Source organism: Pyrus communis, chromosome 3, assembly GCF_041283825.1.
Source record: "Pyrus communis isolate YQ-2024b chromosome 3, ASM4128382v1, whole genome shotgun sequence".
Classification (NCBI taxonomy): Eukaryota; Viridiplantae; Streptophyta; class Magnoliopsida; order Rosales; family Rosaceae; genus Pyrus; species Pyrus communis.
Genome location: NC_142567.1, coordinates 2,125,801 through 2,152,352, shown reverse-complemented (window position 1 = coordinate 2,152,352; position 26,552 = coordinate 2,125,801). Strand labels below are relative to the sequence as shown.

Genomic DNA, 26,552 nt, shown 5'->3' with positions numbered 1-26,552 from the left:
GTGAGAATGTGTCATTGTAGTCGACTCCTTCTCTCTGATTGAAACCCTTGGCAACCAATCTTGCCTTGTACCTTTCAACCTTGCCCTGAACATCTCTCTTGGTCTTGTAGACCTATTTGCATCCTATAGCCTTGATTTGGGGGTTAGAATCCACCAATGTCCATACTTTATTCTGTGACATCGATTCTAATTCCTCCTTCATTGTTGTGTTCCATAATGCATGTTGAGGGCTGTTCATAGCTTGAGTGTATGTAAGAGGATCATCTATATCGCCAAAATCAAACTCACTTTCTTGCAAATAAACATAGTCATTTGACATGGTGGTCTTCCTGATTCTTGTTGATTGCCTTAATGAAGCAGATGGTTCATTGATAACTTCAGTGGTTGATCTTTGTTGAATTTCAGAACTAGGATCTGATTCCATTCTGTCTTGAATAGACTGATTCTCATCTAACGGAACTGCAGCTGAGAAAGGTATCAAGATTTCTTTATAGTTTGTTTCGGAAGAAGCTGCCTCAGTGAGATTTTGTTCTTCAAATATGAAAATTCCTTGTGACAATTCTGCAACATCTTGATCCTCAAAGAACCTGGCATTATGAGTTTCTTGAATCCGAGTGTGACTTTGAGGACAATAGAACTTATAGCCTTTGGATTTCTCTGAATATCCAATGAAGTAGCATGTGACAGTCCTTGCATCAAGTTTCTTCTCATTCGGATTATACATTCGAGCCTCAGCTTTACATCCCCAAACATGAAAATGATCAAAGCTAGGCTGCCTATTGCACCAGATTTCGAAAGGTGTGGATGAAACTGCTTTGGAAGGCACTCTATTCAAGATATAAGTTGCTGTCTTTAATGCCTCTCCCCAAAGAAAACCAGGTAACTTTGACCTTGTCATCATGCTTCTCACCATTCCAATCAAAGTTCGATTCCTCCTCTCAAAAACTCCATTCTGTTGTGGTGTCCCAGGTGTGGTGTATTGAGCAACGATACCTTGTTGCTCGAGATATTGAGCAAAAGGCCCCTTCTTCTGTCCAGCCTCAGTGTACCTGCCAAAGTATTCTCCTCCTCTATCGGATCTAACAATCTTAATGACCTTTCCTAGTTGTTTCTCAACTTCAGTTTTGTAGACTTTAAAACAATCAAGAACTGATGACTTCTCACATATCAGATAAGTATAACTGAATCTTGAAAAATCATCAATGAAGTTAACAAAATAAGAGTTTCCACATATGGTTTTGGTAGAAAAAGGTCCACAAATATCAGTATGTATGATTTCCAGCAAGTCATGACTTCTCTTAGCATCTAGTTTTCTAAAATTAGTCATCTTTCCCTTGACACAATCAACACATTCGATTGCAGTATCAAAATTCAATTCTGGAATTAAGTTGTCCTTGGATAACTTCAGGACTCTTTCTTTAGATATATGTCCTAACCTTTTGTGCCAAAGAATAAATGAATCATCACCACAATGCATCCTTTTAGTACTTGTGTTTAAGACATATTGATTATGAGACTCTAAAGTACAGTTCAAACACCACAGGTTGTCACTCAGGTAAGCATCTCCCAGTACATGATCTAACTTGCCCTTTTCAAAAACTTTCAAGCTTTCATCATCTCCTAGAAAAGCAAAACCTTCCTTGACAATTCTTGAAGCAGAGACCAAATTTCTTCTCATTTTAGGCACATAAAGCACATCATTTAAACTCATTATAAAACCAGAAGACAGTTTTAAAAATACTGTTCCTATGGCTTCTACTGCAACCTTAGTTCCTTCACCCACAAAAACATTATAATTCTTGAAACCAGTTTGTTTTGACATTGTGAAGCCCTCTAAAGAATTTGTAATGTGGACTGAGCATCCAGTGTCAAACCACCAAGAATTCACAGGTATCTCAATCAAATTTGACTCAACACACACATTGATATGTTCCACACCCTTGCTTTTGAGGTAATCATTGAAGACTTGACAATCTTTCCTTAAATGTCCCTTAGTTTTGCAGAAGAAACATCTAAGTTTGGCAATATTTTTAGGTTTGAATTTAAGATTGTTAGATCCCTTAACAGAGTCTCTTACTGTAGCAGATGCAATTGGCTTAAAAGAAGTAGTCTTAGTATTGGAATTCTTACCATAGTTTCCTGGGAAAGAATTGAACGTCCTTTTCCCTTTGTCCGGATGCACAAAGTTTACTATTTCAGTATCCTTTGATCTTTCTTGCTTCTATCTAGTCTCTTCTTGCACACACTGTGCAATAAGCTCATCAACATCCCAATTCTTGTCTTGAGTGTTATAGGACACTTTCAATTGGCTGAATTTACTTGGAAGCGCTTGGAGAATCATAAAAACAAGTTGTTTTTCTCCAATGTTGACATCTAGGGAATTTAACTTTTCAGCTGCATCGGTCATTTTCATGATGTGATCCCGAATGGAACCTGTGCCTTCAATCTTGTACGTGGTAAGCATTGCCATATATTGACTGATTTCTACCTTTTGAGATTCCTTGAACTTCCTCTCAATTGCACCTAAATAATCAACAGCCAATTCATGCTTCTTGATCCCCCCACGAACAGTGTCTGTCATGGCACTTTCTAGTATAGAAAGTGCCACCTTGTTGGCTCTAATCCATCTCTCTGCATCAGTTTTCTCAGCCCGAGTGCTTTGATCAGTTAAAACCGGCTTGGGAGTGTCAAGAGCAATGTCAAACTCATTAAGTGTCAACAAGAGGCCAATCTCTCGTCTCCACTTCTTGTAATTGCTTCCTCCAGTTAGAATAGGTATATTGGCTAAGTTCATAGTCCTCAATGATATTGCAGATGCTGCAGCAACAATGAAATCACCAATAAGAACTCATTAGTTCCAGATTTCATTCCAACATCCCTTTGCACATCATGACTATAATCATAGATTCATATACATAGTCTTAATCAACAATTTGTTGATAAGCATATATAGAACATATGATATACTTAGGATCCAATCAACATGTCGCAGCAGCCATGTATCTTTAAACATTTATTGAGCATGGAGTCCTCGCAATCATGTCATAGATGCAAAATAAACAAGGTTAAATCTAGAATCTTTTAATCTACTTCCAAAACCAACAATTATATTATGTTAAATATCGATTATCATGATCAATTTATGAACACAGAATGCAGCAACATGTATTTATACATATTCAACCAGCTACTGGAATTTCAGAACTTGCAGAACACAACCATACCTTTTAATTACTGATTTCAAATTCTCGATGAAGATAGCGGAAGCGAATTTAGAATTTGAAAACATAAGGTTTCGAATTTTATGAAAACCCAGATCAAAATTTGACCCCAATCCGAGAAAATCCCATTCGGTTGTGGTTTAGAGGCTCCAACGGTCAAAATTTTTCAATTTCAAAAAGAGCCGTTGTTTTCTGCCACAGCCGTTCTATTGGTCTCGAGAACCCAACTTCGATTTTCTGTCAGGGCAAATTTTTTTTTTTTTTTTTTAATGAATACACACATCTTTTAACCTTTACAGATTTGAACTCAAGTTTGTATGTCTTGTGGCTCTGATACCACATGTAAGATGTAACTAGCAACCAATCACCAAGACCAAAACATGAACTACAAACACAAAAGGACTAATCAAATATATGCACATTACAAAACAGAAAGTGAATCATACCTGCAGCAACACCAGCAATTGAAGCCATCGCAGCAATCCAGTGAACCTTCTCTTCTCTTGCAAAATATCAAGAGCTCGACTCACAGATAGGTTATGGTCCAGTATGAGCATAGTCTCTGTGAGAAGAGAGGCCACTATATATATACATATAGACTTTTCCAAGACTGATCAGGATTCCCTATCAAATCCTAATTGGAAATCACCTCTTGTTTTCCGTATGCTAACCAAATCCTTTACTGTAAAGGATCAGCACTCCTCTTATCAATAGGACTTTCCATCTCTAATTGAATACCTTTAACTGTTCTCAAAACTTCTTTATCTCATACTCATATTCTTACAGCTTATGCATCCCGTTAAATATCAGCTACTAATGTAGGACTGTTTCTGTAATTCTGTTTAATTGAAATGTGAATTCCATTTTTCGTTTCTGGGTGCAGAGGCTGTCAAACTACGCGGCGGGGAAGTTTCTGAAGATCTATACAGGTCATGTGAACAAGGTGTTTTGCATAACATCTACATTTTCTGTGACAAATGGTAAATACATTGTGAGCGGGTCGGAGGATCACTGCGTCTACTTATGGGATCTCCAGCCGAGAACAATGGTTCAGAAACTCGAAGGCCATACGGACACTGTCATCGCTGTTTCCTGCCATCATCAGGAGAACAAGATTGCCTCTGCGTCTCTGGATAAAACTATCAGGATTTGGGTTCAAGATACTTAAATATAACATCAAAGTAACATTTACGCGTGTATGTGATGCACTATTTTTATGAACCGCACACAAATCCAGCCATCCACAGAAATAGTGTATCTCATTCTCCGGTGCATTGTGAAATTTTCGTAGTCATTTGGCTATTGAATTCCCGACTCACTTGTGTATCCAAGTTATTGAACAAATTGTAATCGAAATAAGCAAAGCAATGCAAGTGTGAGTTAGGCTAGTTAATCAGTATCTCTTCCCTCTTCTCCCCCTCCTCCATTCTCTACCGCGACCTCGTCTCACCTCCGTACAAACCCATCTCTGCAACCCAGTTTCGGTGCCGCTCATCTCCGTAACTTGTCCGAAACCGGCAAATATTTCGTAGCGAAAATGTCGTCGTCTTTGGCAGCAATTTTGACCCGAAAGAGTCTCAGTTCTTGGACGAAGACGGAGTTGTGGAAGACATGGATGGCTACATGAACTACCTTTCTCTTGAATACGACGCGGTTTGGGACACCAAGCCATCCTGATGAGCTCCTGGGTCTTCCCTATTTTCCTGTTGCTTGCTCTAAATAAGGTTTTTTCTGTTTTGAATCGGTTTGTTTGGTTTGGTTCAGTTAGGTTTGCCTTGGATTCGTCTTAGCTTGTGGACTCTGTTGGAATTGAATTTCAGGTCATCCAGTTAAGGGTATGTTTTGAAATGCTTCTCTAGAAAGTACTTCTACTCATACGAGCTCTTGTCACTTGTTTGGAAAAACTCTACCAAGTTCTTTTATACAAATGTTGTCATAAGCAGTTCTGGATGTCTGAAAAACACTTGGAAGTCATTCTAAAAACACTTTCAAACAGACCCGAAGAGATCAAACAAGGTTTTGTGGTTCATCTAATATGTAAGTTTCTTGTTTCTATGTGTCAGCCATGGACAATTACACTGACTGGAGTGGTAGTGATTGGTGGTACATCTTAGCAGCCTTACTAATTAGCACTTGTTGGTACATCTTTCTCTATTCTTTGTTTTCATGGTTTTCTTCTTGGTGCGATGGGCTAATACGCTGCCGGCTGCCCTAGTTAACTGGCATAACCCACATCTAAAGTTACTGTCGTTTTCGTTTCTCCAGGCGTATGCAGACACGACCGCCATGCGGAGAAGCAAGGTGAACAATGGTGTTGAAGACACGTTTGGTTTTGGGAAGAGTCGATGATCTTTGTTTGTGAACATCAAATGTACAAAACGAATGCATTCACAATGTTTGTATAACTACATCTTATTTCTAGAACAAAGCTACAAGATGTTATATCCCGATCAATATCGATTAGCGATTTCGATTGAATAAAAGTTACGAGCTAATTTCATAACATAGTTTCGGTTTGATTGTGCATTGAAAAAATTCACACAAACAGATCATTCTCGTCCTATACATGATAAGCTCTTCTATGGAGCTGGCATTAGCAGAAGCCTTTCGTCTGAGGCTTGATTTCCACTAGCGGCCGCCCTCTCCTCCGATGCTAGCAGAGACTGCAAGTCGCTACCATTAGCCAAGCTGTTGAATTCCACAGCTTTTGAAGGCATGGCTGGGTAGCGTCGTTGGCAGAAGGTCATCAATCTCTTGATTGACTGCAAGTATTTCCGAGTTGTCTCGTCATTCATGATATGAGCCACACTGTTGGTGTAGATCTTCTCGCGAGCTGAACGCTCATGGATGCCAACCATAGTGACACCAATTGGCCACGGTGCATTCCCGATAGCCAGCTTGATGTACTGGTCCATTGCAGCTAGGTAGTCTCGCTTCATGCAGCACCGAACCACCACCATCAATGCTATGCGAATATCATCTTGAAGGATCTACAAATCAAAATACGACGGTCGAATTATACATCTAAAGATCAAGTGAACTAAAACTACACAATCCAAAGGGAGCTACAACAAGAAAAAAGCACAGGGTTTTAAATTCTAAGCTCATTTGTGTGAAAAATATACACCGAAGAGCATTCCTTCGAATTCTTTCCCTAACTCTTTATCAAGTTGATATGATTCTCAAACAAGTAATACTTGAAAGAGAATTATACAATAAGAAAGAACTGGGTTTTAAATTCCAACTTCTAAGATCAACCATATAAGGAATTTACACCTAAAAGAATAGTTTCGGCTTTCTATTTCCGAGTTCTTTTTCGCACAATGTTATAAGTTGAACACAATGCGATTGATCATTGAACTGATTACGTTTTCGCACAATGTATATAAGTTGAACACAATGTGATTGATCATTAACTAAAACAACATAATCGAAATCGAATGAGAACACCAAAAGCCATAATCAATGTACCTTCTTCCTGCAGAACTTGAAAAGAGGATGCAAGTAGCGCGCACATTGCTTGAATGTAGCAACCATGGACTTCCCCTTAGCAGTTCTCCTCTCCGCGTCCGGCATCTCACGCAGCTCCTGGTTCCATTCATTCAACAGCTTCTTGAAGAACACCAATATCTTATCTTCATCACACAGCTCCTCGAAATTCGTCTTCATTCGCTTCAAATCCTTATCAGCATCGACGCCGCTCGAACACCCATCTGCGCTCAAATCGTCTTCCCGGACCCCGCCCTCGCCATCTTCCACACCACCATCAACCTCCGTCTTCTGCCGCTTGCTCACAAGCCCCGACTTCTGCCGCTTCCTCAGCTCTGCAATATCGCGAAGGAAATCGTTCGTCTGCCCCTCCGTCATGTCACTGTCGACCTCGAACAACCCGGCCTTCAGCACGTACTTGAGCCGGTCGAGCCGGGCATCATCATCCTCGCCAAAGAGAGTGATGGGCTGCTTGAGGAACCGGAGCCGGCGGACGACCTCCTGTTTCGGAAGGTTCATCTTGTCGATGTTCTGCTCATCGGTTAACGACTTAGACGCAGAGGCGTTGGAGGATGTGGTGCCGGAGGATGAGGCTGCGGCGGAATTGGAGTTTGATTTAGCGGCGGAAGAGCCGCTTGCGGAGGCGGAGTTGGAGGCGGCGGCTTGACGCTGGGCTTTGGCTTCTAATTCGCGCTTCTCTTGCTCCCGAAGCTTCTGGATTTGCTTCTGCTCGATCTCGGAGCGCTTGAATAATCGCTTGCCGCCGGTGTCTTCTTCGAGTCTCTGCCGTTTCTTGGCGATTTCTGCCTTCAGCAGATCCATCTAGGGTTTTGAATGGGTTTCGGATTTGGGGAAGATGATGATGATTTGATTTTCCTGAATTAAATAGATCGAAAAAAAGGATATATATTTTGTGGTGCGGGTTAACGGACCCCGATTTGGGTTTTCGGTTCGGGTCTAAAATAACCTAATGATAAAATTGCATGAATGACACATAAACTAAATCCTTTTATAAATCAACCATCCAAATTTTGTATTGTTTTACAATTGGCACCCACTTTTAAGGGCATCCTCGTCAGTTTCTGCAACTGGGTCATTTGAAGTTGAAGCAATTTATAATATGGATGTGAAAATAAAAGGGGTGTGCTTTCCACACATTTTTTTTTTTACTTTTCACATACTCCTTGTTAATTTATGTCCATTGATCTTCTTCAAATCATCTGATTCTACGGGTCTAAAACTAAAAAAGTATAAAAAAAGTAAAAATAAGGATGTGGATATCACACTCCAAATAAAATAATCAGGTGAGTTTAACAGCACTCTAACAAAATGACGACAATGATCTAGGAAAAAGGCACATGTTCTTTTCACGTGTCATTGCTTAACAGAAAAGTGAATTTAAATGAATGAAGGTGGCAAATTAAACAATAGGAAGTATGAGTAGTTAGTGTGAATTTTTATAGATAAGGGACTGGGAAAATATTAAGGGGCCACTGATCCAAATTCCCCAAATTTTATCCTGCCCGGCCGTGGTCACCAAGCAGCCACTCTGCTCCAGATCGTTCAAATTAAAGTTCCTCTCCTTCAACCTTTGCATGTTGGATTTCACATCAACAGCATCTCCCTAAAACCTTGGAGCTTTGTTCGGATTCAAGCTTTCCGACGCACGCCATCAAGGTTAGTCCGAAACGATTCCTACCTGATTGACCGATTGCATGTCAAAATCGGCTTCAAATTTGTGATTTAATATAATTGGGCTGTTGGAAAAAAAATTTCATGATTTTGTCTAATCCAATTTAACGGTTAGAAATTTCGCCTTAGAAAATTATATTCGAATTTGTTTTACATCCGATTCAGTTGGATTTAGGGGTTGTGTTTTAGTGTTTCCTGGCCTGTGTTGTATATAAAGAAAAAGAGTGATTATTATTTTTTTTTTTTGGTATCGTAAGGAGTTCATCAGGATCATAGACACGAGTCTGATATTATATAGTAAGATGCCGAGTCATCTTGCATTCATATAATTACATTTGTGAGCTGCTTTTCTGGGTTTTTGTAGATTTTGTTTGCTTATCTGGTATATACAAGAAGAGTGACACTGCCACCAACATTATCAATTTATACATGAAAATGTAACACTTGGGCCAATCTAACCATTTATTTTGAGCACATCACATCAGCAAAATAATAAAACATATGACAGCGGGGTTTTTTCAAGTCAATTTTTTGTTGGCATGTTGTTGTTCAGGTAAGTGTTGATTGATAAATGCGAGTGCTTTTGGCATTTTATGACAAAGAAGAAGAAAAATAGTATGTATGCTATAACATTATGAATCTAAGAATTGAGACATGTGAATTGTATGGAGGTAAGCAACAATTATGTGATTGTTTTTCACTATAAAGATTGTGTGTCAATTACGAAACAAGGAAGAATAGGAAGAAAATGATATGATCTCTAACTATTCGACTTTGTTACAAGCAATATTGTTTGGTGAAATAGTTGTGTTAAGATATTGGAGAAAATTAAAAATATTTAAAATTAATTTTGAGGTGTTTCTTATGAAATCCCGATATCAATTCTCAATTCTCAAGCAAGGCTCTAGTCTAATTACTTATTTGTCCAGGCGGTAAAACCGTCCTGAAACACCGGTCAAACTCTTTCGAGTATTCAAGCTTCCAAAGAGAGATGACGACGATACGCAGATTCCGCTGCAATGATCTTCTTCGATTCACCTCTGTGAATCTCGACCACCTCACCGAAACTGTAAAGTTCTTTCCTTTTGCTCTTCCAGTTCGCTTTCCTTGCACTTTCTTCTCCAATTTCCTGAAATTGTTGTGCAAATTTCTAATAAATCTGGTGATTTTGCAGTTCAATATGTCGTTTTACATGACGTATTTGGCGAGATGGCCCGACTACTTTCATGTTGCCGAAGCACCTGGACACCGAATTATGGGTTACAGTAAGCACCCCATATCTCTCTCATATTTGCTTTTGCCCTTGGAAAATGGCAATATATATATTTGTAGTTTTGCATTTACAAATGATATCTTGCAATCCCATTTATTTGGGGTTGAAAGTTTTCCATTGTAAGTACAAAATGGAGGGTGGATAAGAAGTTTGGAACTTGGGATTGAGCTTTTTCTTCTATGCTATGCTTAAATTAGCACTTGACTTGGTATATAATGCTACTATTTTGTTCATATTTTGTAAAATTACATTTTACTAAGTTTGTTGTATCGCCCGTTGGTATAAAGTTGGTTGCTTGGATAATGGAATTGATGGAATTGGACTGCTAAAGACAATATGTTGCGGAAGGTTGTGGTTGGGGCAGGGGGAGATTAAGAAACGGGCCTTTGCTTAGCATACGGGTTTGTGAAGAATTAAATGCTAGCAATTGTTTTCCCGAGTGTCTAGGATTAGTTTCTGTTACATACTGTTCTCGAAAATGGAGTGTTAGTGACACGTACGAGATGCTCACCGATTTGTTCATTCAGGTTCTGTGAGAATAGAGGGTGGATATTTCCAATTGGTCACCATGTTGGCTTGCTTCTTGATACTAATATGATTTGCTTCTCTTTCTCTTTTCCTTCGAAGCCTTGTTTTTAGTCTTGATAGGTTTACAGATAGCTATCTGATTTTGATTTATTTGCAGTTATGGGAAAGGTTGAGGGGCAAGGTGAGTCATGGCATGGTCATGTAACTGCAGTAACTGTTTCTCCAGAATATCGCAGGCAGCAGTTGGCCAAGAAACTCATGAACTTGCTTGAAAACTTCAGCGATAAGATGTATGATAGAAACTTGGCCTTCTTCTTGCACATATCATTTCATTGTGATAATAGAAATTCCGATAATAGTTTTTCTTGACAAACTCAGATATATGTTGATGATAGGTGAAGTGATCCTATGACCATTCGGACCCCATTTTCCTTTTGTCATGTAATTCTAATTTCTATCTTAAAAAATGAGCATTGAATTCTCTACAATTTTGGGAGTTTTTTTGCGGGTTGTATTGTCTTGTGAATCCATTTTTAGGTTGAGAGCAAAGTGTTACTGGGTTGTATGAGTTTCAAGTCTTTGTCATTTATGCCTCACCTCTTTAACAACTTTCATTTGGCAGTGATAAGGGTTACTTTGTTGATCTTTTTGTGAGAGCATCAAACACACCCGCCATAAAGATGTACGAAAAGGTAATGTTTCTTTAGCTGTGGAGATGGTTTTCTTTGTATTTTCAGCCCAGTTGAAATCAGTGGAAAGTAGGTTACCTATATTTCTAGCATACTCTCCGTTTTTCGTGAAAAAAAAATTCTTGTTTGTGGTACAGATTTGAAAGTAATTCCTTTAATATCAATATAACAAATGTGCACCTTTTGAGGACTCCCAAGTATATGATTTGGAGCTTCTATGTGCTTGTGTGGTTTTGTGGGAAGCTGACATAGTTGACTTGGATATTCTGCAATTTCCATCAGGACAAGTAATGCTCATTATCTGTTTCTTTTTCTGCTGTTATTTGTTCCCACAGCTTGGCTATGTAATCTATAGACGAGTGCTACGGTACTATTCAGGGGAGGAAGACGGGTTAGGTGAGTTCTCACAATGTTCATAATTTCTTTATCACAACATATTTTCATTCTCACCTTTCTAACAAGTTTGTGCCCGTTTCAGATATGAGGAAGGCATTATCTCGTGACGTGGAGAAGAAATCAGTCATACCTCTCAAACGGCCAGTTACTCCTGACGAATTAGAGTATGACTAAATCTATTCGTGCTAAGTGTGATGATGATGATGCATTACCTTGTGCTTATGTCTTTTTGTGAAACTGAGAATCCTAGTGTGTGGTTCAGATGAATAGTACACGAAAACATAGCGGATTTATTACAAGTTTGTATTGTCGCAGTCTCTTGCTTTGTGTTTGGTTCAAAAGGTTTTAAAATCACTTCTAATCACTGCGAATCTGAGTTTGTGGAAATAATATTGATGTGAATTTAGGGAAAAACATAAGCAGTGCAGCTGATTCCGCGTGGTCTGAACTTGCTCTCACACACAAAACCCCTTGTATTTTGGTTCATCGGGCCTCATTAGTTCCACGCATGGGAGCTTGTTATTGGATGATCACACAAGCGTGACCATGTGGCCTCCCTACGAAGGATTTTCTCGTGTATTAGCGGTTTCAAAACCTCTGAAGCATCTCATTTCAAATAAAAATTTCTCCAAATTTGGGTCCGATTTATAGAAAATTGATTTCATTTGATTAGGAGGAAGTTCATCGTGATGATTGTGAAGTGGGCTGCTGCAACTGAAATATTGAGATCCAGTCCAAATGAGTAGCCCGTAAATCTTGTTTAGCTGTCAAATTTGGCACTTTTAACCTTTTAGGAAACCTCGCCTAAGTTAAGTGGGTTAATATTTCCTACAAAAACGCCTAAAACCCCTCTTCTTTTGACTTTCATTAAAGAAAAAGAAAAAGAAATTGCTTGTGGTAGAAATCTAGGTAGGAACAAGTTGATAGGATCTCCATTTTACGTCCTCATGGTGGAGAAATTCTTTTGTTTGGTAGGTGGAGCACGTCATATGTCCGGCCATAAATAGAGAGAGTGCTCTCTATCAAGATCCCACCAACCCTTATGTTGGTCCCACTCTCAATGCAAGGGGTTTTGTAGAGCGTGGATGGACATATCACGTGGTCCACCTGCTGGACTCATGAATATCTCCCTCTCGATGGAGCGTAATAAAGGAAGAGATGAATGCAGTTTCTACTATAGTCATATTTGGCTCTGGATGTGCAGTGCACCCACCATGGGTGGTGGGTGGCAATGCCATGTTTGCCGCTTACACACCAAAGAAGCACACGCATCTTCAAAGAAGGTGTCAACTTTTAAACATAAAATTTAAATATGACAATGTATGTGACATTTTGACTTCTTTTAAATTTTGATCTCTATCCGCTATGTCAAATTAAACTATTATTTTATTACATTAAACTATTAAAATAAATGTTTTAAAACATTAATAATAATAAAATTGATAAAAATACATTTAATAATCAATTAAAAAAAGATTTAAAGTTGATGTCAATTTTGGCAGCAAGGTTGAGGGTTGTCAATTCATGTCATGTCACGTCAGATTTGATTTTTCAGTTGGAACACATTGTTGCAGTTTTTTTTTTACTGTTAGTGCTGATTTAGATATTTTGACTTCTCTTCAGAGATGCTAAATATGCCTCACGTGCCCTCGTCACGATCTCAAAATTGAACCAAACATCAAAAGCCACAAAGCAAGATGGGGAATTTTGGGGTGGAAGCACTTTTGCCGAAATGGGTCGCTTTTGTATTCTCATGCTTTTTTTTTTGTTTTCTTTCCCATTCAAGGCTCTTAGCCCTTTGTCATTGTTTGTCATGGCCCTCAGATCAGATCACACTTCCACGATTCCTCCACCACCACCATCCTATCTCGTCAAGTGATTTTTTTGTTCTAAGATCCAAAAAAAAAAAAAGAGAGTGCTTTTCTAGGACTCCATTTTCCATGATTCAACTCAACCATGGAGGGACATCACCATGCCAACCATCTATGCTTTCTCTATCCCTTATGGCTTTGCTTTGGAGACCCTTCTTGCCTTTGCATTCATGGGACCTCACTTGGTGATGTGATATGACTGTCATTTAGGAGAGATTCTACCCTACAATCGGAATTGGGAATATGTACTTGTGCATTGCACTATTAATCACGTGATTAGTTACTGAGATAATAATGTGCCATGTAGGAAAGAATTTGCTCTACATGTATATCTACAACAGTCGTACGTACATTACCTCGTTTGATAATGGATCTTAAGATGTGAGATGTGAGATTCGGTGAATTTCCACCTTAGGGTGAAGACCAATCCAGGAACTTTAAAATGGGATTTGTACGAAAATATTGTCTGCCATTGTTAATATGCTTACACGTAGGAGGAAACCATTAAACCGACAGGTTTGAAAGATTTCAAACCCCCCAAAAAAACCTATTTGTCCAGTAACCACATTTGTGCAAACCACCGTATATATCATCCCCGTTGAGATTGGAGTTTTCGAAAAATTAGCAAACAATGCTTCAGTTCTTTTTCCGTGTTTGGATTTGATTTGAGTTGACGTTGTCCTGGAGAGTGTGAGACTGTTTGTCTTGACTACTTTTGCTTTGGTATTAATCTGCAAGTTAAGCTCGTAATTAACAGTTTGTTTACTCACTAATCATGGTTGCTTTTACCTTTTATTTGGTTGAAAGTAGAACTTATTTTCTTATGATATTTTTCATTTGTTGCCACAGGGTTTTGCGGGACAGACAACGATGTTTCACTCATTCGATATGTCCATCTCCTTTTGTGTTTCGTGTTTCTGTCCTTTTTTATTTATGTATTTATTCTATAATTTGTAATTATTGATCTGGCTCAATGATGCATTATTTTGCTTCTCATTTTAATCGCATAATGCAAATAATTCTTGGACAGTTGAATTAGGTCGAATACCTTTTTTGCTTAACTAGGGTAACTCCCGTGACAACTATTAATGTTAGTAAGACTTCAAGAATCAGAATCAAATTCTATAACAAATCTCTCACCTATCAAGTGTAAATAATGTGGGGTGTAATAATAGTCGAGCCTAAGGATTGTTCAATTGCTGCGTTTGAAGTGTGCTTTTCACCATAAAACCCTAAAACAGTGTTTAAAGTTTTATCGTTAAAGAGAACACTATTTTTTTTTTTTTCCTTACTTCACCTTCTTTGGTTTTTTATTGAGAAGAAATTATCAGATACCACAGAAAAACAAAGAACATGCGCAATCACTAATTTTTACTTCCTTTTTCAGGTTAAACTTACAATTGCAATGACCAAAAGAGGCATTGCTCTGTGGCCTAATCTTATACACAACGATCAGTCTACTCTCTCGAAGAGTACTTTAGCAAGGTGGCTATTGATTGTTCCAGGGTCCGAGTACGCAGAGTAGTAAAAGCTCCTTGCAACCGCGAAAAAGGTTTGCTTGATCGAAGATTCAATGGCACCATCCAAAGGCTTTTGCAGCACCATTTGAACAAGCTGCTGCATCTCCAATTCGATTTCCTGAGTTGCTTTGATGTAGCCGCCGTTCTCATTCACCTGAGAAACATTAAATCGAAAAAAAAATATCAAAATGGCCTGATAACATAAACCGTGGGGAAAAGAGTTAACCCTAATGCAGAAATAGGTTTAAATTTCTGACCTTGTGGTTTTGGTTTTGGTAGCTGCGAAGTTTGTTGCAAACTGTGTTGGTGATCTTGAAAAGTTGCTCATGCTCTGGAATGGACAACAACAGCCCGTTTGAAAGCAAAAGGCCGGCGGTTTGATTTATTGTTTCCACCAGCAGCTCAGCTTCGTCTTGGTGCATGTCTCCTTGCTCTTGCCACTTTAGAATCCACTTTTCCCACTGTATTTTGATTAATTGAAAATACAAAAGAAAAAACAAATCAAATTAAAGTTTTAGACTTGGGGCTTTTAGATTTTAAGGCTTCAATAAGATTGTTTTTAGATTTTAACCTGAGTGGTTTTCAAAATCTAATATAAGTCCCTATTTTTAAAACTTACCATATTTATAGCACATTTATTATTTATAAACTTACCATTCGAAATTCTTTACCTATCCATAATTATGTTTTTTTATTTTGTGCTCTAATCATATTAATAGATAAAAATTTATTCAAATTCAAATTCTCACTATTAAAAAAATTCAAAAACAAAACAAATTCAATTTATAGATAACATTCGGTACCTTATTTTATTTATAGGTACAGAAATATCGTTCGTAAGTTTTGATAAGAATATGGAGAAATTTAGGTACCTTATACAGAAACTCATAGGTACATAACTTTAGGTACCTTATACATAACTTTCGGTACGAATGTATGGGTACAAATATATTAGTACGTAACTATATTATCTAAACATACATATGTACGTAATATGCATATACATATATATGGAGAAATTCACACACAATGAAAACTATATGATAATATATGACTTTTCTTATTGGAAATTGTTATTGGCACTCTAGAAATCTCATTTTGCACTCTAAACTTTCTATAATTAAAAACTTTTGGGGAGTGTAAAATAAGATTTTTGAAGTGCTAATAATAGTCTCCTTCTTATTATGGGAACTTAATAATAACTATCAATGATAAATAACATTTGTATTATTTATGGGAATCAATATATAACCTACAAACAAAAAAAACACAATAATTATTACAACCTATTTAATATTAAAAAATTACAATTAAATGCCAAGGATTAGAATTAGTTTTTAATCTTAGATAAGGTTTTATTCAAAAAGTAATCTTAGACAAGAATTAGAATAGAATTTTCTTCGGGGTTTAGGGATCAGTAGAAATGTTTAGTTTCTATAGTTGGGTAATGCACATAGAGATTTGGCAGCCAAACAAAGCCTAAAAAAGTGGGTGTTTTGCACTCACAGCTTGGCGTAGAGGGTGGCTGATGTCTTGGCCATGCGCCACCATGGCGTCAAACGAAAGGCGGTGTAGGGTTGCCAGCAAGGTCTCAACGAGTCCCTGCCCTTTCTTGTTGGTATTCACCTTCCTGTTAACACAAGCCACATGTAACTATGCCTCGTCCAAAATGCCTAAAACTCTTCCACAACGACGGAAAATACAAGGGTCATCCTTCCATGTAAGTAATCATTCCTTCTTCTCAACAAATAACAATTTAATATGCAAAATAGCTTAGGGATAGATATTCAGTACCCAAAATAGTCAAGATACCCAATTGCTATTTATCTCTAAAGAAGATATCAAATTTTAAACCTAAAATTTAAATTTGAAGGCTTACGTGGCACTTTAACATTTTTTAAAGTTTTGCTCTCCAACAATTATATGCCAAATTTTAAACATAAAATAAAAATTCATATGTATTTTCTTTGCATTGGGAATGAAAGAAACAAAAGGATAATGCTTTAAACTAATAAAAAGTATTTAATAATTAATTAAAAAAATCTGAAGGTGTTGTCAAATTTGGTAGCAAGGGAGAGAGATGTCATTCCATGTCATGCCACATCAGATTTGGCTTCTCGGTTAAAAAAAATTAATGTTGTACGTCTTTTGTTACCGTTATTGTTGATTTGGACATTTTGACATCTTCTTTGGAAATGCTCTAATAGGCATCAGTAGCTTCCATCATGTAATGCAGAAGGTAATAATTGGTCATATGGATGGGTGTGCGTTATTACCCTAGATCCAAATCTTGGGACACTCCCCACTTTTGAGTTGAATATTTGGTGCGTGTATGACACAATAATCTAGTCAAATTAGATTTGCCTTTACATACAAATAACGTATAACTGCAGCCCTTGGTAGGGCACCCTAGCAAAACGAACCCTACTTGTGGATTGGCACAAATGTGTCTTGCCATGAATAAGACACCAAGAGACCAAACAACAATCGTATAACATTTACGTACCTAGTTTTGAATTCATGTACAAAGGCCTTCCTTTGAGAAGTTCCTTCCTTGAAATGAGACCCAATTGTCTCAATTAATGAAGCCGTTTTAGCCCATGCAAGTCGCTCCTTGGCTCTTTCCGGCTCGAAAATACTCGCTGCCGCAACAAAATAAGCCATGAGGAGGCTTCTTCTGCTCAATCCATAGTTTTCAAGTTTACATTCTGCGTACCACCTGCATAAGCAGTAATTTAATACCGTGTACATGTAAAAAATCAAGTTCTAACAAGTAATTATAATTTGCTAGTCATAAATATAATAGATTAGGTTTTGTTGGTTAATACTTTTGAATGTTGTCCCATTCGATCAGGTGCAGTGATTGGCAATTGTTGTAATCCAGTTTTGCCAGCTCGAGATACAAGTTATTGCTCACGTAAGGCATCCTAACCAAACAAGTCGTTAGATTCCAAGTTCAGAATTATTAAAAAATATTTGATGAATTAAATAATATGGCAAATGATTGGAAGAGAAATACTAAGGAGACTTTATATAGAGTACTCTCTGACATCTTATGTTATCAGCACAATGTTTTATAATATGGGTACCGGAATTGACGTTTTGTGAGGTGACATATAATTCATAAAAAGTCATATTTTGAGAGATTTCTCATTATTGGAATTTAAATATGGGAAAAATAACAAATGCAAATAAAAATACCTGTAGAGAGTCTTGCCAATCCAGACGTCATCGCGGCCACCGTACTGTTGGATGTAGAATCTGGTCTCCAGTCGAGGTAAGCTCGCATACCATGGAACATCTAGTGCGTACCCAACCTGTTTTATTTGCCCTTTATCTTTAAAATATTCTTATTTATTCTTGGAGAGTTCAATATAAATACGTACAAATCTTAATAAAAAGACAAATCGCAGTTGTTAATCGCTTTATACTATTGACATACACTCTTTCGCAATCTCTAAAGACAGTTTTGAGTATGACGGTTTGATCGCAACCTGACGTTACTATCTTTGGTATATGAGTAGACAAACTTGAAGTTACTAGAGTATTATGTCAACTTTTCTCTGACCCCTTCTCTTTACAATATTCTTGTTATTTTTGGAAAGATCGATAATGGTACGTATAAAACTTAATGAAAGACAAAACACAACTGTTAATGGCCTTATTGTTCTAATATATGTATATATATATATATATATATAAAATACTCTTTCGCGATTCTTAGAGAAAGTTTCACATCCCGTGAAGTTACAAATTTTATATTATGATATGAATAGACAATATGTTTAATATCTTCTGTTGGTAATGTAACTAAAGTATAACATCCGTAAAAAGTTTAATGTATTATAACAAGTAAGTTTGTAGCATACACCACATGACAATTTGACCATAACGGAAAATTAATTTTGGGAAAATTGACGTTTCAAACCTCCCCGGGCAAGTCCTTCGTGATGATCCATTTGTCCAACAGCTCATTAGAAGCTTGTTTTTCCCTCAGAAATTTTGTTGAAAAGTCCTTAGCTTCCTCAAGGATCGTCTCTCCTGGGAACAGTACCTGACTAGCCCTAAACAAGTTGTACATTCCAGTCACAGCTTGTGTGCTTTGCCCAGCAAAGCATATGAACTTATTGCCCTTCTTGAAATGCTCAAACACATCTGTCCTCGTTACCAAATTAGGTTAGTTAATTAGATTTTTTAAATAAACCAACGAAAGTCAAAACATTCACTTTTACCAATGCATGCAGATTGTTACAGTAAAATTATTACATATGTCGTAACAAAACTTACCAGGAGACACTTGGTGGCCATGCACCCTTTTACCAATGCATGCAGATTGTTACAGTAAAATTACTACATATGTCGTAACAAAACTTACCAGGAGACACTTGGTGGCCATGCAACCTGAGTAGTCTGAATGCCATGGCTGTGTCATCAATATCCTGAACCTCCGAGTTTCTTGCCCAACAAATTCCTTTCTCAGTCCAGTATCTATATTTAACAGAAGATATTTCATTTACGCTACGCGACAATAAGATAGTCAATGTGAGTTGTTGAGCATACCTGCTTACGTAATTAACACATTCCATAAGTTGTGGCTCGAAATATCTCGAGATTCCCAAGCGCTGCAGACGATCCACAACCCATGTATGTTCGAACAAGTCAACTGGGTACACACTAGGTACTGAAAAAATAAGTAGAAGAAGGTAAACTAGGGGTAATATTCGGCTCGAGAGGCGAACTTTGGTCGGAGAAGTTTGGATAAATGGCATGCATGCAGTTAAAATAATTAAACAGATATTTCGATAATACAAAAATATGACTTTAGCTCATGTAATTCAAGTTTTTTTAAATAAAATCCAATATTGTCTTTTTATCTAAATAAAATCCAATGATTAGGCTCCACATAAACAAATTCATTAATTTTGTTTGCCTTTATACATTTTGCATTTTTCAGATGCTTAAAATACCCCTAATTACAGTTTTAATGTAGACATTTAATTCTATGCAGATATGAATGGAGAGATTAATGGAAAAAAATGCATTAATTTAAAATCATTGCATATTAATATATCATAACAAATTGTATGTTAAGGCAAAAAAAAAAAAACTAATAATGTATTGTTTTTCAAATTTGCATAAAATTAGACAATTTTAATTTAATCTTGTCATTTTGTTACCAAATGAAAATCAGAAAGAGCACTATAAAACAATTTACGTATATTTAAAAAAATATAGGTAAATTATTTGGAAATGTGTATTAGTAATAAATTTGCCCTGTGTATGTAATGATACATGTAAAATAATTTACCTATAAAATAAAAAATGTTATTTGATTCAAAATAAATTTATCTATATTTTATATAATAATATAGGTAAATTATTGCACACATATATATTAGTAGTAAAATGTGCCCAATATATATAATAATGCATGAAAATAATTCACCTACAAATAAAGGAAATTTGATTAAAAAATAATATATCTACTGCATTTTGTTTATGAATTTCAATTTCTTTTTTTTCTTACAAACATAATGTACCTACAATATAATTTACTTATTGTTCAATCTTATAAGAAAATAATGTATCTACTATTTTATTTTTATTATTTTTGTCAAACATCTATTGTTTTATTTTAATAGAGATAATTTGTCATGGTTTAATTTTTACGAATTAATTTAGGCACTGTTTAACTTTACCAAAATAATGGAACTACTATTTTAATTTACCTACAAAATAAATGCTATTTGATTCAAAATTAATTTAATTATATTTTACATATAATTATAGATAAATTATTTTTAACACGCATATATAATAACAAACAAAAAATGCTTAATGTATGTAATAATCTAGGAGAAATAATTTACTTACAACATAAAATAATATTAATTGGTTCTTTGTTGTTTTTATCAAACAATATTATTTGATGCAAAATAACTGATTGTACAAAGGAATTTTTTTTTCCATACGAAAAATGTGCCCATAATTGTTTATGAACATGGCTAAATTAATATATATATATATATATGTTCCTAATATTTATTATACAAGAAAGGTAAAATTTCCATATGGGGTTAATTGCTAATCATAATTAGGGTTTTGTGGCATAAATTATAAATATATGATGATAATTGGTTACATATTTGTCTACATGGTATTCTATTTGAAATTTGTGTTTTATTTAAATGTTTAATATTAGGTGGGTTTTTATTTGGAAAATAGGAATTTCAACAGCATTTTTCTAAAGAACCCTATATACTGACGCTTACCTCCGCCCGTGAACTTGTGAACAGCTTTGGATAAATAATTCATGCAGTTTGGATTTTTGGTTTGCATGAGTGCATAGGCGGTGGAGGCTGGAGAGAACAAGAAAGAGCCATCTTGGGACTGCAGTTTTAGAAGCTTTTCCCAGTCCAAGCCTGCCATTCCTTCCACGCTGTGGAGAAGTGTTGTGGGTACTTTGTGCATTATTTCCCTCGGTATCCTATCCACCACACATGCGCACACCCAGTATTTAATAATGGATCACATACCTCTTTATATTTTCTTCACATATGTTAATTACTGCATTTTCTTTTTCCATAAAGGCGGACAACTGGTGACATGTCATAGTTATCCATCTCTTTCTGGTCCATAGATATTATGGGGAATTTCACCCTACCCATAGTCATAATCAAGCAGACTCACCAGCTCAGAGTATCAAACTCGCGACCTCCAATATTTTTTTGTTTATTGGAAAGCCACAGTCCACACCCTTACCACTGGACGACTTGCTGTGGTTTGTTAATTACTACATTTAATTCTATTTAGTAATTGATTCATTTAAATGTGTGTATGGATATCACTGCCCTTAATAATTACGTACATGTAAAAGAGTTCGCACACCCCCAACAGACCAAATTATAATATATCCACCGTGGATAAAGTTGCTTTTTAACTCTCACAGAAAAACAAACATTAAAATTCCAAAAAAAGTATGAGACGTGTATACATATACCTTGTGAGCTTTAGATCTCTCATGGCGTAAATCTCATGCAACACAGGACAATCATCAGGCACGTCCAGGTTTAAACTCCTAGCCAATTCGAGAATCGAGGGAAAAGCAACTTCGAACCCGATTGGCATGTGTTCGGCATTCTCGTTGCCAAGCTTGCTTATGTTCTCCTTGAAATATGTCATTCCTAAGTGTATATCGGCCAAAAACAAAGTACAGTCACAGTTAAATAACTAAACGCTAACTTTCATTTTGGGTAACACTTTGGCAGACATCATTATGACCCAAAAATGACCGGATAAGATTTCAAACGAGTCGTTACCGCTGTATATATATATTGAAATATTGACTGGTTGGCAGTTACCTTTTTCGCACTTGTCGGGATGAAGGCTCCATGATTTGAGTGCGACAACACAAGCTATTGTGTTGAGGATGCGATCATGAGCAGTGAAGATCACACTATCTCCCCAAGAACCATCTGGCAGTTGGTTGTTGGCAATCCACTGGAGGCTGGATGGGAACTGAGGCAAGCCACTGCCTTCCATATCCTCCACTAACGCCACCCAAGCGGTGTCGTACGCCGAAATCGTAATCTCTCCGTCCTCCATCGACTCCAACATCGATTTGACAGTCTCCACGTGTTGCTTGATCTTATTAATTTGTCCAAAATCCTTTCACAAAACAAAAAGGAAAAATCACAAAATAGAAAAAAAGCATGAAGTTGAAAGAAATTTGAGAGTATTAAACTGAGATTAACTCAATATTTTACATTTCTTTCAACTTCATGTTTTTTTTCTATTTTCTGATTTTTCCTTTTTGTTTTGTGAAATGATTTTGGACACTTTAGGTGTGATTCTGGGACGGAAAAAACTTTATGTACTAAATGTTAAAAATCATAAAACTTGAAGGTAATTAACTGAGATTAATCCTAAAATATTATTGAAAGTAGACATGTATTTATTTGTACCTCAGCAGCTTCATCTCCTTCGATGTCATCCTCCACAATCTCAGTCCACTTTATCACTGGCAGACCATTTTGTAACACGTCTGCATATTCTGATCGTATATAGATAATGATGTATAAAAAGGGAAGTGTTATTAGCATTTCAAAAATCTCATTCTACACTCCTCACAATTGTATTTTTCTTTTCTAAAATAGAAAGTTTGGAGTGTAAAATGAGATTTTTGGAGTACTAATAACAATTTCCTATAAAAATGTATGCACATATTTACTAATTAAACAACAAGAGTAAAAAGGTAAAAAAGTAAAAAAAAGGGCAAGAAAAAATAAAGTAAAAGAATACTGTAGCATAATTACCTTGAGTGCGGGGTTTGGAAACCGCACTGCATTTCGAGCGAAAAACTATTTTGTCATTAGCGCCAAATAGCCAAACACCTGTGAGGAAAGGTGGGGGAATGCGTGGTGAAATAAGTTTTACTGGCCTCAAGAGGCAAAAAAATTGTATGTATGAAACGTGAATTGGATAAAGACAAAGATCTAATGCAAAAAGAAACAGTTGCAGACTATGTAGCAGTTGCTTGCATGGTGAAATACACGAAGTTTAACAAATACTAAGGAGAATCCAAGACAGAACCTCACGCCATGGAAGTTCAAGAAAAAGAAAACGCAGAAAAGGAGAGGAAGAAGAAAGCACTGAGCTATCTCAAAAGAGAAATCGTATTCAAGAACAGAGTCCAACATTGAAAATACAACAAAATAAATATATGTGAGAAGTTCATGACTAATATCACCGAAGCTTTTTGTGATAAAACATGACTATCAAAACTCAAAAGATGTCGGAATTGAGAAGATCTTCATCTGCATGCAAACCCTTTTGATGTTCCATAGAACAAAGAATGGTGAACAAGTTTTTTCTTGAATTTTCTAGGGAACTAAACACATGCAAGAAAATGGGAAAAAAAATGAAAAGAAAACGAGGAGAAAACAAGATAATCGGAACAACCAAAGATCGACAATCTTGAAGGAGTTTAAATAAAACCCAGTTGTGAATTTAAAAGAAAACAAGATAAAAGTGATCATTTTTGGCTGTGTAGGCAAAATAGAAAGCGAAGAAGTGTGGGCGGGAGAGAAACATAAAAATAATAAAATAGATTATGTTAAAATGAAAAGGTAAATAAACATTGGGAACTCACCTGGTAAATATTTAGGTTGATTAAAGGCAGAGAAGGATGAGGTCGGTCGAAGAGTTGGAACTTGGAGGAGGTGCAACCGTGCAGAGAGAAAAAGTTGAGTGGAATGAGAAGACATGATGATCGTGGGGAAAATTGTGGTTTGCTGCGTGGAGGAAGTAGAAGTAGTGAAAATATGAGGAGAGAGAGAGAGAGAGAGAGAGAGAGAGAGAGAAGAGGACAGGGAAGGACTTCCCAAGAGATTCCTGCTAGGAGGAAAGGTATCATCCTGAGTGATACATGGAATTGAAGGCAGTCCTGTCCTTTTCCTTTATTTAGGGTTGGTGGTTGTTTCAAATTTAGAAAAACGTTTGGCAAACATAAAACTTCATTAGGGAGACTATACTTAAAACTGAATGTATAACATATGGTACTTATATAGTTTATATTTTTTGTGGAAATAAATACCAGAAAATAATTTCCAATTGGTTCGATGAAATATGATCCAGCATTAACGCATGAATTAGTCATATTTAGAAGAATACACAGGAAAGTTACATAGATTCTAAATGATTTGTTGTGCCTAGCCAATTTTTGCTAATAATTCGAGTTTATACAGTAATATTGTTATGCTAATAATTCGAGTTTATACAGTAATATTGTTACTTAAGAACATTATTATAACAACGAGTCAACGACATATCTGAGAAATTTTCTGAATACAATTAGATTCTTGTAAACTGTACTGAAGATGCCTTATTGTCCGCACCTGTGTTTTAATATTTTTACTCCTCGTGGCGATGCTTTATAGTTTATAGGATCGAAATCAAATAAAATTAGTATTCTAATTGCATGCTATTTTTTAGGTCAAGAATTGCATGCTATTTTTTGGTCAAGAATTGCACGCTATTAATTTATTAAATATTGGGATTCCGTTGAACTAATATCAAAATATGCTTCTTGATTAAAAAAAAAACATAAAAGCCACAAATATGCTTTAAAGGGATTTTAACCTCTTCTTTGATCTCACTTTTGGATTCACATGAGTTTATCACTTGGGATGCTAATAATTGAACGAGTAAGTCGTTGAATGTTACTATTAGGAAGTTGTGCTTCTAAGTTGTTGTCTATACTAGCTATTTGGAAGAAAAGGAATAATTGTAAATTTAGAAATGAACACCTCCACTTCATTATTGTCTTTAAAACCATTGTTAGCTCTATACACTTGCGGCTATGTTCTATGTAGACTCCGCTCTCTATTGCGAATATGCCTATTTTTCAAGAATGGATAATCTCTATGTAGTTGCTCTCCCTTTGGTATTGGTTGTTAGGTTGGATTGTTGTTGTTGTTTACAGCCTTCCTATATTTTTTGTTTTTAGCCTGGCCTTGTTGTTGTTGTGTTGTAGTTTGTTGCTTTTGTTGGTTTTCCTTTTCTTTTGTTTGTCAAAAAAGGGACTAGCTGGTGACTTTGTCAAGACAGTCCACTCTTTCGAGGCCCAAAAAAGCTCAATATAGTAACTTAGCGACAAACAATATATTTATCGCAAAAGTTACAGTCATGGTTTCCTCTTATGGTAACTTCATCAATAAAAAATATAAAAAAAGTAAAACTCTTTTTATACTGAAAAGAAGACAACCAAAAATGAGGATTCCCTTGGATAAATGGCATGTAGATACCATATACGTACGGTTTTTTAATAGGATTAGGTCAAATGGCAGCATGAATTTTTTTTAACTACTCTATATTTTTTATACCTGTATTACAAATTAATTATATTCTATTTACTTGTATCAAATGTTTTTTAATAATCTATTTTAAATCAATTGCTTATCTTCCTATATCATCGATTTTGTAATTAATCTACCTCCATGTTTTTTATTTGTATTTACTTGTATTACAAACTAATTATACTTTATACCCTGTGTAACATGTTTAGTTATTTATCTAACTATACTATAGTATATGTTCTCTTCACATTTGAATTATAAATTTGCATCCATAAATTATTTAATTAAAACTCAATGAATAGGAAAATTGACAAAAGTACTTAGTACAACAATTATTTGAATCTATAATTATTTTATTCTAGGGATAGTTGTCTTCGCTTTTGGGCTACTAACTAGCACTATAGTAATATAGTTGAGTGCATTAAGATGATGTAAAAGAAGTATCTATCTAATCATTTGTAAATAAAATAATATAAAAACAATATTATATAATAGGTGGTGCTGGGAAACCTATTGTGGCTTATTTTAATCTGATAGGGGGAGAAGGGAGGCGCGGGAGAGAGAGATATGTGTTTGTAGGATTGTGTAGAGGATGTATTATTCCTTCCATACTGTGTCTTTTTTGAGTGAATTAAGATGATGTAAAAGAAGTATCTACCAAATCATTTGTAAATAAAAAAAGGGTTTTTATCATAAATGATCTCTGAAATTAACCCTCATTATCAGGATGATTCCTGAAATTAAAAATCAATCAATGTGGTATTTCCGTCACATTTCTGTTAAAAAATCTGTTAAGTACTCCTTAATTGACATCTTTTCAGTCTTCTTAGCTGTAGGATTAGGGCGAATGGCAGCATGAATTTTTATTTATCTACTCTATTCTTTTTCTTTTCTTTTTTTTTTCACTTGTAATACAGATTTTGTATTTTATCTACCTCTGTCCATAAAAAATGAGCGCTGATATACAACTAGATAATAAAGATTCTATTACCTTTGACCAAATAACTTCTTTCAAAA

The 26,552-nt window shown here is 35.9% G+C and overlaps 4 protein-coding genes and 1 pseudogene across 7 annotated transcripts; 2 read left to right on the top strand and 3 right to left on the bottom strand.

Moving 5' to 3' along the window:
* Positions 1-2,148: 2,148 nt before the first annotated feature.
* LOC148697733 (uncharacterized) lies at positions 2,149-3,695 on the bottom strand. The gene is made up of 2 exons (XM_088690192.1): positions 3,668-3,695; positions 2,149-2,847 (listed from the first exon to the last, which is right to left on the bottom strand). The coding sequence occupies exons 1-2, from the start codon at positions 3,693-3,695 to the stop codon at positions 2,222-2,224; spliced, it is 654 nt and encodes a 217-aa protein (XP_088546318.1). The 3' UTR covers positions 2,149-2,221.
* A 75-nt stretch (positions 3,696-3,770) lies between these two features.
* On the top strand, positions 3,771-7,588 carry LOC148697732 (uncharacterized; annotated as a pseudogene). The gene is made up of 5 exons (XR_015960275.1): positions 3,771-3,785; positions 4,105-4,201; positions 4,602-4,897; positions 5,278-5,375; positions 5,474-7,588. The product of XR_015960275.1 is annotated as an uncharacterized LOC148697732 (transcript).
* LOC148697731 (uncharacterized) lies at positions 5,594-7,715 on the bottom strand. Its single transcript, XM_088690565.1, has 2 exons — positions 6,693-7,715; positions 5,594-6,211 (listed from the first exon to the last, which is right to left on the bottom strand). The coding sequence occupies exons 1-2, from the start codon at positions 7,530-7,532 to the stop codon at positions 5,801-5,803; spliced, it is 1,251 nt and encodes a 416-aa protein (XP_088546691.1). The 5' UTR covers positions 7,533-7,715; the 3' UTR covers positions 5,594-5,800.
* Positions 7,716-8,144: 429 nt separating this feature from the next.
* LOC148697730 (N-terminal acetyltransferase B complex catalytic subunit NAA20) lies at positions 8,145-11,602 on the top strand. 2 transcript variants are annotated; one of them, XM_088690566.1, is made up of 8 exons: positions 8,160-8,387; positions 8,956-9,073; positions 9,332-9,471; positions 9,577-9,667; positions 10,361-10,493; positions 10,826-10,895; positions 11,228-11,288; positions 11,371-11,602. In XM_088690566.1, the coding sequence occupies exons 2-8, from the start codon at positions 9,037-9,039 to the stop codon at positions 11,460-11,462; spliced, it is 624 nt and encodes a 207-aa protein (XP_088546692.1). In that variant the 5' UTR covers positions 8,160-8,387; positions 8,956-9,036; the 3' UTR covers positions 11,463-11,602. The 2 variants fall into 2 exon arrangements, with proteins under 2 accessions (XP_088546693.1, XP_088546692.1); XM_088690567.1 differs by lacking the exon at positions 8,956-9,073 and having other exon boundaries at positions 8,145-8,387.
* A 2,911-nt stretch (positions 11,603-14,513) lies between these two features.
* On the bottom strand, positions 14,514-23,970 carry LOC137714164 (ent-copalyl diphosphate synthase 1-like). Of its 2 annotated transcripts, none has more exons than XM_088690560.1 (15): positions 23,831-23,970; positions 22,995-23,072; positions 22,644-22,723; positions 22,041-22,347; positions 21,680-21,863; positions 20,952-21,166; positions 19,240-19,360; positions 19,055-19,167; positions 18,608-18,834; positions 17,881-17,996; positions 17,508-17,606; positions 17,186-17,398; positions 16,186-16,309; positions 14,937-15,140; positions 14,514-14,833 (listed from the first exon to the last, which is right to left on the bottom strand). In XM_088690560.1, exons 1-15 carry the CDS (start codon positions 23,943-23,945, stop codon positions 14,612-14,614), a joined length of 2,418 nt encoding a protein of 805 aa, XP_088546686.1. In that variant the 5' UTR covers positions 23,946-23,970; the 3' UTR covers positions 14,514-14,611. The 2 variants fall into 2 exon arrangements, with proteins under 2 accessions (XP_088546686.1, XP_068309543.2); XM_068453442.2 differs by having other exon boundaries at positions 22,644-22,732; positions 23,831-23,958.
* Positions 23,971-26,552: the final 2,582 nt, after the last annotated feature.

Bases quoted from the DNA above. Each gene is read 5' to 3' on its own strand.
- LOC148697733 (XM_088690192.1), bottom strand. From the start codon at position 3,695: ATGGCTTCAATTGCTGGTGTTGCTGCAG. The intron at 2,848-3,667 runs GTATGATTCACT...GGAACTAATGAG, and splicing joins AATTGCTGGTGTTGCTGCAG to TTCTTATTGGTGATTTCATT.
- LOC148697731 (XM_088690565.1), bottom strand. From the start codon at position 7,532: ATGGATCTGCTGAAGGCAGAAATCGCCAAGAAACGGCAGAGACTCGAA. The intron at 6,212-6,692 runs GTACATTGATTA...TTTGATTTGTAG, and splicing joins TCAAGTTCTGCAGGAAGAAG to ATCCTTCAAGATGATATTCG.
- LOC148697730 (XM_088690566.1), top strand. From the start codon at position 9,037: ATGAATCTAAGAATTGAGACATGTGAATTGTATGGAG. The intron at 9,074-9,331 runs GTAAGCAACAAT...TTATTTGTCCAG, and splicing joins GACATGTGAATTGTATGGAG to GCGGTAAAACCGTCCTGAAA. The intron at 10,896-11,227 runs GTAATGTTTCTT...TTGTTCCCACAG, and splicing joins CCATAAAGATGTACGAAAAG to CTTGGCTATGTAATCTATAG.
- LOC137714164 (XM_068453442.2), bottom strand. From the start codon at position 23,945: ATGTCTTCTCATTCCACTCAACTTTTTCTCTCTGCACGGTTGCACCTC. The intron at 21,167-21,679 runs GTATATGTATAC...TGTGGTGGATAG, and splicing joins AGAGATCTAAAGCTCACAAG to GATACCGAGGGAAATAATGC. The intron at 14,834-14,936 runs GTCAGAAATTTA...AATGTTTCTCAG, and splicing joins ACCAAAACCAAAACCACAAG to GTGAATGAGAACGGCGGCTA.